General features: G+C 42.8%; 1 protein-coding gene across 1 annotated transcript in view; it reads left to right on the top strand.

Moving 5' to 3' along the window:
* The window catches only part of LOC124719747, a 304,087-nt gene that overhangs the window by 180,763 nt on the left and 110,456 nt on the right, over positions 1-12,868 (top strand). The window contains exon 4 of the mRNA XM_047244948.1: positions 8,852-8,887. Coding sequence (XP_047100904.1) covers positions 8,852-8,887 — 36 coding nt within the window. The remainder of the gene's footprint in view (positions 1-8,851; positions 8,888-12,868) is intronic.

Raw genomic sequence — 12,868 nt, 5'->3', positions numbered from 1 at the left:
TCCACCATGCGTAGCAATAATATGGCGTAGTCTCTGAATGAAATTACCCGAAACCTTTGACAACGTGTCTGGCGGAATGGCTTCACATGCAGATGAGATGTACTGCTTCAGCTGTTCAATTGTTTCTGGATTCTGGCGGTACACCTGGTCTTTCAAGTGTCCCCACAGAAAGAAGTCACAGGGGTTCATGTCTGGCGAATAGGGAGGCCAATCCACGCCGCCTCCTGTATGTTTCGGATAGCCCAAAGCAATCACACGATCATCGAAATATTCATTCAAGAAATTAAAGACGTCGGCCGTGCGATGTGGCCGGGCACCATCTTGCATAAACCACGAGGTGTTCGCAGTGTCGTCTAAGGCAGTTTGTACCGCCACAAATTCACGAAGAATGTCCAGATAGCGTGATGCAGTAATCGTTTCGGATCTGAAAAATGGGCCAATGATTCCTTTGGAAGAAATGGCGGCCCAGACCAGTACTTTTTGAGGATGCAGGGATGATGCGACTGCAACATGGGGCTTTTCGGTTCCCCATATGCGCCAGTTCTGTTTATTGACGAAGCCGTCCAGGTAAAAATAAGCTTCGTCAGTAAACCAAATGCTGCCCACATGCATATCGCCGTCATCAATCCTGTGCACTATATCGTTAGCGAATGTCTCTCGTGCAGCAATGGTAGCGGCGCAGAGGGGTTGCCGCGTTTGAATTTTGTACGGATAGAGGTGTAAACTCTGGCGCATGAGACGGACGATACGTGGACGTTGGTGTCATTTGGACCGCAGCTGCAACACGGCGAATGGAAACCCGAGGCTGTCGGATCACCTGCTGCACTAGCTGCGCGTTGCCCTCTGTGGTTGCCGTACGCGGTCGCCCTACCTTTCCAGCACGTTCATCCGTCACGTTCCCAGTCCGTTGAAATTTTTCAAACAGATCCTTTATTGTATCGCTTTTCGGTCCTTTGGTTACATTAAACCTCCGTTGAAAATTTCGTCTTGTTGCAACAACACTGTGTTCTAGGCGGTGGAATTCCAACACCAGAAAAATCCTCTGTTCTAAGGAATAAACCATGTTGTCCACAGCACACTTGCACGTTGTGAACAGCACACGCTTACAGGAGAAAGACGACATACAGAATGGCGCACCCACAGACTGCGTTGTCTTCTATATCTTTCACATCACTTGCAGTGCCATCTGTTGTTGAAAATTGTAACTACTGTAATTTCGAAAGTTTGTCCGTCTGAAAATGTACTGTTGTCCCAAGTATATTGCAACAAACGGTGTATTTCTATCGCTGCTCGTTTAGTTTTTATTGGCGTTTCAAATATACCGGTCACTTTTGAAACACCCTGTATGGACCGCATTTTTAAAATGTGAGTACGCCTATTCAGGCTGCTTCAGTTTTATTTCTAGATCATGCCCTTGCAGACATATCAAAGAATCAGGTTTATCTTCTGAAGAAGGCTCAATTACTTGGGCTGAAACCTAGGTAAAGGTTGTTTTCATTACCGCAATCCAGGCTGATACTTTCTTATACACTCCTGGAAATTGAAATAAGAACACCGTGAATTCGTTGTCCCAGGAAGGGGAAACTTTATTGACACATTCCTGGGGTCAGATACATCACATGATCACACTGACAGAACCACAGGCACATAGACACAGGCAACAGAGCATGCACAATGTCGGCACTAGTACAGTGTATATCCACCTTTCGCAGCAATGCAGGCTGCTATTCTCCCATGGAGACGATCGTAGAGATGCTGGATGTAGTCCTGTGGAACGGCTTGCCATGCCATTTCCACCTGGCGCCTCAGTTGGACCAGCGTTCGTGCTGGACGTGCAGACCGCGTGAGACGACGCTTCATCCAGTCCCAAACATGCTCAATGGGGGACAGATCCGGAGATCTTGCTGGCCAGGGTAGTTGACTTACACCTTCTAGAGCACGTTGGGTGGCACGGGATACATGCGGACGTGCATTGTCCTGTTGGAACAGCAAGTTCCCTTGCCGGTCTAGGAATGGTAGAACGATGGGTTCGATGACGGTTTGGATGTACCGTGCACTATTCAGTGTCCCCTCGACGATCACCAGTGGTGTACGGCCAGTGTAGGAGATCGCCCCCACACCATGATGCCGGGTGTTGGCCCTGTGTGCCTCGGTCGTATGCAGTCCTGATTGTGGCGCTCACCTGCACGGCGCCAAACACGCATACGACCATCATTGGCACCAAGGCAGAAGCGACTCTCATCGCTGAAGACGACACGTCTCCATTCGTCCCTCCATTCACGCCTGTCGCGACACCACTGGAGGCGGGCTGCACGATGTTGGGGCGTGAGCGGAAGACGGCCTAACGGTGTGCGGGAGCGTAGCCCAGCTTCTTGGAGACGGTTGCGAATGGTCCTCGCCGATACCCCAGGAGCAACAGTGTCCCTAATTTGCTGGGAAGTGGCGGTGCGGTCCCCTACGGCACTGCGTAGGATCCTACGGTCTTGGCGTGCATCCGTGCGTCGCTGCGGTCCGGTCCCAGGTCGACGGGCACGTGCACCTTCCGCCGACCACTGGCGACAACATCGATGTACTGTGGAGACCTCACGCCCCACGTGTTGAGCAATTCGGCGGTACGTCCACCCGGCCTCCCGCATGCCCACTATACGCCCTCGCTCAAAGTCCGTCAACTGCACATACGGTTCACGTCCACGCTGTCGCGGCATGCTACCAGTGTTAAAGACTGCGATGGAGCTCCGTATGCCACGGCAAATTGGCTGACACTGACGGCGGCGGTGCACAAATGCTGCGCAGCTAGCGCCATTCGACGGCCAACACCGCGGTTCCTGGTGTGTCCGCTGTGCCGTGCGTGTGATCATTGCTTGTACAGCTCTCTCGCAGTGTCCGGAGCAAGTATGGTGGGTCTGACACACCGGTGTCAATGTGTTCTTTTTTCCATTTCCAGGAGTGTATATTAGATTATCACGACTGCTGACTGGGCTGCATTGTTGACAGTACTCAAATGATTGAATGCCACTGTGAGTGCAGTAATTATTATAATCTTGTCCTCACGATCGCTGTGTGAGTGACACATAGGCGCCGGCCTGAGTGTCCGAGCGGTTCTAGGCGCATCAGTCTGGAACCGCGTGGCCGCTACGGTCGCAGGTTCGAATCCTACCTCGAGCATGGATGTGTGTGATGTCCTTAGGTTAGTTAGGTTTAAGTAGTTCTAAGTACTAGGGGACTGATGACCTCAGATGTTAAGTCCCATAGTGCTCAGAGCCATTTGCACCATTTTGACACACAGGCGGTTGTAGTATATCCTTAATCATTTCAGTCCAGTTCTTGAAACTTTGTTAACTGACACTCTCAGGATAGTGTGTGTCTGTCTTCAAGAACCTGCCAGTTCACTTTCTTCAGTATCTCTGCTACACTCTCCCACAGCTCAAAAAAACCTGTGACTATTCGTGCTGCCCTTCTCTGTATACGTTCAGTGCCCACTGCCCCCTGTTAGTCCTATCCGACACGGGTCCCACACACTGCAGCAATATTCTACGATGGGTCGCACGAGTGATTTGTGAGAAATCTCCTTTGTAGACTGACTGCACTTCCACAGTAGTCTACCAATATACCGAAGTTTACCACCCATCTTATCCACGATTGAACCAGTGTGATCATTCCGTTTCATACCCCTACAAAGTGTTACACCCATGATGTATTTGTACGAGTTGGCCGATTCCAGCAGTGATTATAGTCATAGGATACTACGTTTTTTCGTTTTGTGAAGTGCCCGATTTTTCATTTCTAAACATTTAGAGCAAGTTTCCGGTCTCTACACCATGTTGAAGTCTTATCGAGATATGACTGAATATTTATACAGCTTCTCTCAGATAGTGCTTCATTATAAATAACTGCATCATCTGCAAAAAGCGTGATTTTACTATTGTCTGTAAGGTCATTAATATGCAAAATGAACAGCAAGGGTCCCAAAACACTTCCCAGGGACACAGGTGAAGTTACTTGTACATCTGCCGATTACTCTCCATCCAAGAAAACATGATGTGGCCTCCGTACCAAAAAGTCGTCATCCAGTCACAAATTTCTTCACTTGGTATTCCATATGATCGTACTTCTGACAATAGGCTAGATGCGGTACTGAGTTACATGCTTTTCGGAAATCAAAAAACACTGCATCTACCTGATTGTCTTTCAGTATGTTATGTCAGAAAAGTGCAATTTGGGTTTCAAATGATCGATGTTTTCGAAATCCATGCTGGTTGGTATTGACGAGGTCATTCTGTTCAGGATACCACACTATGTACATACATACATACATTAATCCTATTCCATAGACCATGAATACGACATTTCGTAACAATGTGGAACGTCTCACTTTAACGTAAGTTTTCTTTACACAAAATAATTAATTAATTTTTTCTTAGTTACTACTTCATATCTAAGAATTCATCTACTGAGTAGAAGAAGTTATCTTTCAGAAATTCTTTTAATTAGCTTTTAAATGTTGGTTGGTTATCTGCCAGATTTTAATACTACAGGGTGATTCAAAAAGAATACCACAACTTTAGGAATTTAAAACTCTGCAACGACAAAAGGCAGAGCTAAGCACTGTCTGTCGGCGAATTAAGGGAGCTATAAAGTTTCATTTAGTTGTACATTTGTTCGCCATTTCAGCCAATAAAGTTTTTGGTACCTTTTTCTTCGAAGGTGCTACTGTAACTGGACTACAGTATCTGGAGATGCTAGAGAATTGGCTGTTCCCTCAACTCGAACAAGAAGCACAACAATTCATATTTCAGCAGGATGGAGCGCCACCACATTGGCACTTATCTGTCCGTAACTACCTGAACGTCAACTACCCGAGGCGATGAATCGGCCGCCAGGCCGTCCGTGACAGAGCACTTCATCACTGGCCTCCAAGAAGCCCTGATCTTACCCCCTGCGATTTTTTCTTATGGGGGTATGTTAAGGATATGGTGTTTCGGCCACCTCTCCCAGCCACCATTGATGATTTGAAACGAGAAATAACAGCAGCTATCCAAACTGTTACGCCTGATATGCTACAGAGAGTGTGGAACGAGTTGGAGTATCGGGTTGATATTGCTCGAGTGTCTGGAGGGGGCCATATTGAACATCTCTGAACTTGTTTTTGAGTGAAAAAAAAACCTTTTTAAATACTCTTTGTAATGATGTATAACAGAAGGTTATATTATGTTTCTTTCATTAAATACACATTTTTAAAGTTGTGGTATTCTTTTTGAATCACCCTGTATTTCGCAAATGACCAAAGATTTTTGTGGCAGCATAATTCATCCCTTTCTGTACCAAAGTGAGATTTAATCCAGAATAGTGTTGTTCCTATGCACTTCGCTGTTATTTTTGAATTGGGATGGATTATTAATTACAAATTTCAGAAGAGAATATATGTATTGCGAAGGTACTGTGAATATCCCGAGTTCCCTAAATAAATGTCTGCAAAGTGATCTTAGGTGCGATCCAACCATTATTCTGATTACACGCTTTCGTGCAATGAAAGCAGTGAATGAAAATAGGCATAGTAGGCTAATTTACTGATATGTTTGTCAGTAAATTAGCCTACTATGTTTGAGCTCGGAATAGGTTTAAGATTGTACGGCAGATCTAGGGCAGTACAATCAGTCTACTGAGGAGATTGCTTACAAAACACTCGTGCGGTGCATTCTAGAATTTTGCTCAAGTACGTGCAGTAAGACTAAGAGATGCAGAACGTATGTGAAGAAGGCAGCACAAATGGTCACATGTTTGACTGACCCATCCGAGTATATCACAGAAATGTTGAAAAATACGAACTGCTCGCGAGGAAGGGTGCTAACAGAATTTCAGGAACCAGTATTAAGTGAGGAAATGTGCTAGAATGTTATACCTATTACTCCCACAGGGATCGCGAAGGCAAGACTCGACTGGTTAAAGTGCGCAAGCACACACAGAGGCGTTTAAGCAGTAATTCTTCACGTGCTTCATATTTAAATGGAACGGGAAGAATCCCCAATAACGCTACAATCATAAGTAACCTCTACCACGCACTTTGTTACGATCCCCAAGGTGTAGCTCTAAATGTGGATGCACATTTATACTTATGCCCAAATGTAGATTCCAATTTATTCCTCAACTACGCTCCACTTCGCAATAGCTTTACATTTTCACTTATGAATGAAAAGCACAATACTGTGTATAGTCTAGAGAATTAATCTTAAAGAAAGTAATTCTGTACAACATACAAACTATTGTGTTTTCATTTATATTTTGTGTTGTTCTACAAAGAAGTGACGGAAGAATCTGTTAACATTTTCGTAAAGATGCCAACTGTAAATTAAACTAAATGGAGATAACGATATGCTCGTTTAATCACAAGCTATACATCGATGTCTTAAGCAGCTTTTACTTGTAACTTTAATGTTATAGAGGATTTCGTGAAATTATACGTTTCAATGATTGCTCATTCCGTCGGTTCTTGGTAGAATATTTTATACATTATCAATTAAAAATATACTACAATATTTATTATTTTATTGTTAACAATGTCTGTGGTGGTAGATTTTCTATAAATCTTGAAAGTAGGAATATGATCACTAATATCTTTAGTTGGAACTAAATAATTTATGGGAATACCTCCAAACTCTGTTGTCAATTTTATACTGTCGTTCTTAGAATTTAGCTGCTTGAGGTATGTTTGAAGTTGTCTAACATTTGTAATACCTGCCAGTTCTTAACTCCAAATAGCCCATAAAATCATAGAGTGATACATCGCCTAATACACATCCACCTCAAGACCTCAATAAATGGATCACGAACCCATATTTGGGAAAGGTCTCCTTTAATGTGACCAGGAAGTTTAAATCCAGGATTTATGAAACATCATTTTATGTGCAGAGCACTATTGGGCATTTTTTGCCCAATGGTAAAGACAGAACCTCAGCTTGGGAAAAGACTGAAATATACAAAATCACTTGTAATTGTGGCAAATTGTATATGTGTCAATCTCGCAGAGCAATCTGCACCCGGGTGAAGGAAGGCCATAGAAAGCTGTTAGAAAAGAAGACTACTTTTGCAGATCATCTGTTTAAGAAAGGCCATAGTTATACGGTACAACATGAAGTCTTACATCACGTCCGTAAAGGAAGGAAGATGAACTATTTCGAAATAATGGAAATTAGTAAGCATATGTCCATTTGCCAAAGTTTAGTACTGACAAAGTTACCTAACTTCTAACTGCAGGTGCCACTCGTAATTCAATCCGGAGTGTGTTGTAAATTGTCACTCCTACACATATGCCCCGTCTTTTCTTATATTTCAGTTACTAAATTTCAGCTGTCCTGTTAAAAAATTTACTTTTTGTACTTACAGCTGGTTCACTTACCTGATTAATCTCACTTGTGTGTCTTATCCGTTCGTGATACTGAATCTGTGCAAGAAAGACTATTTTGTTCAGCCACTCACTTGGAACATGTCACCAAAGTTTATTGTTCAATTTGTGTTCCTCTCAGAGCACTTCATGTAATTTATTGTATAGTTCATTAGCTAATGTGTCATATATTTTTTTTAAGTTCAACACCTTTACCCGCATTTTCACTAAATAACTGAGAATCTCTGTAGATACACTGCTTTAAAATATCTAATCCTACAAAAGTTTCATAATCACATATATTTATAACAAGTTTGTTTGTGTGGCCATCCTCCGCAGCAAGCATACATACATTTTGTAAATAAAATGGTAGTGCGACTTCCAGACCAGATGTGAGGAAACGCAGTTCAGCAAATAGTAAGTAATTACTTTGTTACATAAAAAACCGCGACGTGAACAGTTTAATAATCTAAAACTAACAAAACTGTATAGTTATAGATCCCATTGATGATGCCTTAGAACAAGAAAAAGACGAAACGCGTCTGGGATAAATAAATTGTCAGCAGGAAAAGGCAACTTTATTTACAAAACAAGTATATATACTGGCGGAATTAAAGCTGTGAGGACGGGGCGTGAGTGGTGTACGGGTAGCTCAGATGGTAGAGCACTTGCCCGCGAAAGGCAAAGGTCCCGAGTACGAGTCTCGGTCCGGCACACAGTTTTAATCTGCCAGGAAGTTTCAAGTATAGATATCTTGTGATGGCGGAACAGCCAAAAACCGGTTTGTTAGATAAAATAATAAATATTGTACAATATTTCACTAGTGCCGTGTGTGCTTTTATTCATATCAGTTAGTTAGAGAAAGCAAGTGCCCATATGTATTTCCGTTAAGATTCCCTAGCAATATTTCTCGAGATTTAGCTATAGTCTGAGAAAAGTATGTGCATATTCGTATTTCTTTCCTCCCAACACCTTAAAATACTGATATTGCCAACGTTTAGGGGATGTTGAACAGTGTTGTGACACCTGTTTCTGAAGTGTCGTACAGGTATGTGTTAAGTCGTGAGGGCCGGCCTCGGTGGCCGAGCGGTTCTAGGCGCTTCAGTCCGGAATCGCGCGACTGCTACGGTCGCAGGTTCGAATCCTGAGCCGTGCATGGATGTGTGTGATGTCCTTAGGTTAGTTAGGTCTAAGTAGTTCTCTAAGTTCTAGGGGACTGATGACCTCAGATGTTAAGTCCCATAGTGCTCAGAGCCATTTGAACCATTTTTAAGTCGTGTGGCACCGAATTGTAGAGCAGGCTCACCAGTATATTCCCTTACATTGTACGACATCTGAAGCTTGTTCCCTTATATATGCAATGAAAATATTTTATAACTTTAACATAGTGTTTGGTATTTCAAATGAATTCTTATTATTTTTTCATTACTGGTTGTTAACGTCTAAAAATTAGTTTTCTTCTGTTTCTTTCAGGATGCTCAAAAGCCCACACGGCAAGCAGCGAAAAAGGTATGTACCTTTTTGCTTCTTTTGTGAGCATACTTTCGCACAGTAAGCTTATTCCTACTCCAGCAGATAAAACTCATCACGTCGGTCTTAACAAAAAAATAAATAAATAAATTAGGAGGTTATTTCTCGAATATCACAAGAAATTGTGACGGATTTGTTAATGCTTACTTTATATACAAATGATGTAGTAGATAAAGTTGTAGGCTCCTTTAGATTGTTCACAGACACAGCTGTTGTCTTTAGGGAGGTTCATTCCGTGTACTCAGATGGACAGGCGCGTGAACAATATACGCAGATGCTGAAGTATCTGTTTCAAACCCGTAAACATGACAGTTTTGTGCCTACGAACTACGATTTGCGGACAGCATTGGTTTTCTGTTATCATTTGAAGAATCGCATCGAATGCTCGTCGAAGCTTTCGGCGAACATGCTCTTGTTTCGTGTGGATCAAAAAATTCAAAAGTGGTGATTTTGACGTGACAAACGAGGAGCGCGGGCAATCGCCGAAAAAGTTCCCAAGACAACGAATTGCAGGCATTATTGGATGAAGATGATAAACAACAGGAACTCGCGGAACAATTCACTGCGACGCAGAAAGCCGTTTCTCTTCGGTTGAAAGCTATGGCAAAGGTGCAGAAAGTGGTAAAATGGGTTCTACATGAACTGATTGAAAGACAGCAAGCAATTCGAAAGACCATTTATGAGTAGCTGCTCGCCAGATACAAAAGAAAGTCGTTTCTCCATAGAATAGTGACAGATGATGAAAATGGATATATTTTGAGAATCATAAACGTCGTAAACCATGGATGAATCCAGGCAAACCATCGACATCCAAGACCAAATCGCTCTGGAAAGAAGACAATGCTCTGTGTTTGGTGGGGTCAAAACGGTATCATATTTTATGAGCTGCTAAAACCAGGTGAAACCGTTAACAATGATCGCTACCAGCAACAAATGATCAGTTTAAATCGAGCATTACGTGAAAAACGACCGAAATATGGAAAAAGGCAACACAAAGTCATATTACTCCATGACAACGCCCCACCACACACAGCAAAACGGGCCAGGGAAACGATCGAGGCGTTCAGTTGAGAAATGCTAGGGCATGCGGTTTATTGTCTAGACTTCGCTCCGTCCGATTATCGTCTATTTGCACCACTGGGACACGCTCTCGCTGAACAACGCTTCAATTCATATTAAAATGTACGAAAATGGCTCGCTGACTGGTTCGCTTCAGAAGAAGATTTTTTTTTTTTCTGCGTGGCATTCATAGCCTCCCGGAGAGGTGGGACAAATGTATAAACAGCAATGCAGATTATTTTGAATAAAATATTGTTTACCAGTTTCAAACAACAGACATGTAATTATTGCAACCAAATTCCGCTTTCATACTTCTACATGTGGTAGTTCACATCCGCCTATTTGTTGTTTCCGTTTCTGTGAGATGTCTATGTGGTGTTCTGCCTGCTCTCACTATTCAGCACATTTACTTGCGACGGTAACGTATTCCTACCGCATGACTCATATTCTATAATCAATGTATAGTATGACAAGACTACAGAAAGAGAACACGCATTTCAATGAATGGACGGACACTTCATAAAGTTGTGAAAAACAAATAAATGGCATTAGGAGGGTTTGGAGCCGCTTCGTAGTCCGACAGGGTGCACAGTTAACCTCCACATCCTATCTGATGTGGGTCCCGTGCTGCACAGCAATCTCTCTGATCTTGCTATAGCTTTCCACTGCAAACTTTCCTTTCTACGAAAGAATGTATTACTTCATCAAAGTTCGTCAAACTTTTGCTATATAAAAAATCATATGTCGTCGTCTCATACTGAAACAGCTGTTAATACGAATAGCACCCAAGACTGGTGTGGTTTCTCGAACTGATTACGTCTACTTTACCACTGTCTGTTAGATAAAACGAAATAGGCCTTTCTAATACTGCAGCGATTGTAACACACGCCAAACAAGCGAGAATGTTTTGGCACAAAAAGTCATTTTTATCTACCTGATTTACGTAAATAACATGACAGAATATAATTCACGAAGTATCAATATCAGATCTCTAATAGATCTACTACTTGTACGCTAGGAAATAATTTCACATTTCACTCATATGCTCCAGTTTCCCAAGCTTGAGATCGAAAAGTAGTGTTAATACGAAACTGTTATATAAATTTGGCATTGTCATACTCTTCCATATAATTTGTGTCATGTCCCCGTTTCTTCTCTTTCCTTGTTATACCAAACAATCTTATCACCACTAGTTTTGTAAATATTCCTGCCATTGTCAAAACTTATTCCCCAGTTAACTTCACTAACCCTGCCAGAATCACCGGTTCAATTATCCCGCGCTTATTCTCCCGTTGGGCGTTATTATGTACTCGTACAACGTGTTTTCCGCGCTATTCCGAGAATAGAAGTTAAGTGGCTGCTAACCGGTAACTGCACAACCGGTCCTTAGTAGTGTGGCGATCTGGCGAGAATTTCCCGTCAAAACTTCATTTTGTTGGATGCAGCGAGAAGCTAATACTAGGTTCACTCCAAAAGAAATGCACACTATTTTTGTAAAATACAGTTTTCATTCTGCATGTGTGAAAATTTTACAGTGTGTAGATACATCCTTCCCGCTTGTTTACAAACTTAGTTCGACCTGTTCCCGTGAGTGGCGCCGTCACAGCATGTCTTCAAGATGGCTGCTACACTTGACGTTCGTCAGAAGCAACGTGCTGTCATTGAATTCCTGTGCTGTGAAAACGAGACAGTGGGGAACATCCACAAGAGGTTGAAAAAGGTGTACGGAGATGCTGCTGTCAATCGCAGTACAGTTAGTCGGTGGGCAAGCAGGTTACGTGATGAAAGCGGGCACGACAATATTGAGGATTGTCCTCGCAGCGGCAGGCCTCGTACTGCACACACTCCAGACAATGTGCAGAATTGGTGACTGCTGACAGACGCATCACAGTGAAGGAATTGTCACGCTGCGTTGGAATAGGGGAAGGAAGTGTTTGCAGTATACTGAAAGTGTAGGCGTTAAAAAAGGTTTGTGTCAGGTGCGTTCCCAGGATGCTGACAGTGGCTCACAAAGAAACAAGAAAAACAGTGTGCAGCGAACTTTTGGAACAGTACGAGAATGGTGGAAATGAATTTCTTGGGAGAATTGCGACAGGTGATGAAACGTGGCTCCATCATTTTTCACCAGAGACGAAGAGGTAATCAGTGGAGTGGCATCGTGCAGATTCACCCAAGGAAAAAAATTCAAAACCACACCTTCTGCTGGTAAAGTTACGGCTACTGTGTTTTTCGATTCCGAAGGACTCTTGCTTGTGGACATCGTGCCAAGTGGAACCACCATAAATTCTGATGCATATGTGACGACACTGAAGAAACTTCGAGCTCGACTGAATCGTGTTCGACCACATCGGCAAAAGCAGGATGTTTTGCTGTTGCACGACAATGCACGGCAACATGTGAGTGAAGAAACCATGGAAGCGATCACAAAACTCGGATGGACAACACTGAAACACCCGCCTTACAGTCCTGACCTGGCTCCCTGTAACTATCATCTCTTCGGGAAACTGACTCTCTTCGTGGAACAAGGTTTGAAGATGACGACTCCCTTGTGCACGCTGCCAAACAGTGGCTCCAGCAGGTTGGTCCAGAATTTTACCGTGCGGGTATACAGGCGCTGGTTCCAAGATGGCGTAAGGCAATTCAGAGGTATGGAAATTATGTGGAGAAATGAAAATGTTGTTCCTAAAGGATGTATCTACACATTGTAAAACTATGAAACATGTAGAATAAAAGATGGATTTAAAAAAAATAGTGTGCATTTCTTTTGGAGTCACCATCGTATGTAATCTTTCTTAGCTGTTATTCCTGTTAGTTGTTTGTTTCCGCTCTGGTAGTCTCAATGGTTGGATTTCGCTAATAATTATGATAACGCTTATCATTCGCACACCCAGTCAAACACAT

Source organism: Schistocerca piceifrons, chromosome 11 (assembly GCF_021461385.2).
Source record: "Schistocerca piceifrons isolate TAMUIC-IGC-003096 chromosome 11, iqSchPice1.1, whole genome shotgun sequence".
In the NCBI taxonomy this organism is placed as follows: domain Eukaryota; kingdom Metazoa; phylum Arthropoda; class Insecta; order Orthoptera; family Acrididae; genus Schistocerca; species Schistocerca piceifrons.
This window is presented reverse-complemented; position numbering and strand designations above follow the sequence as displayed.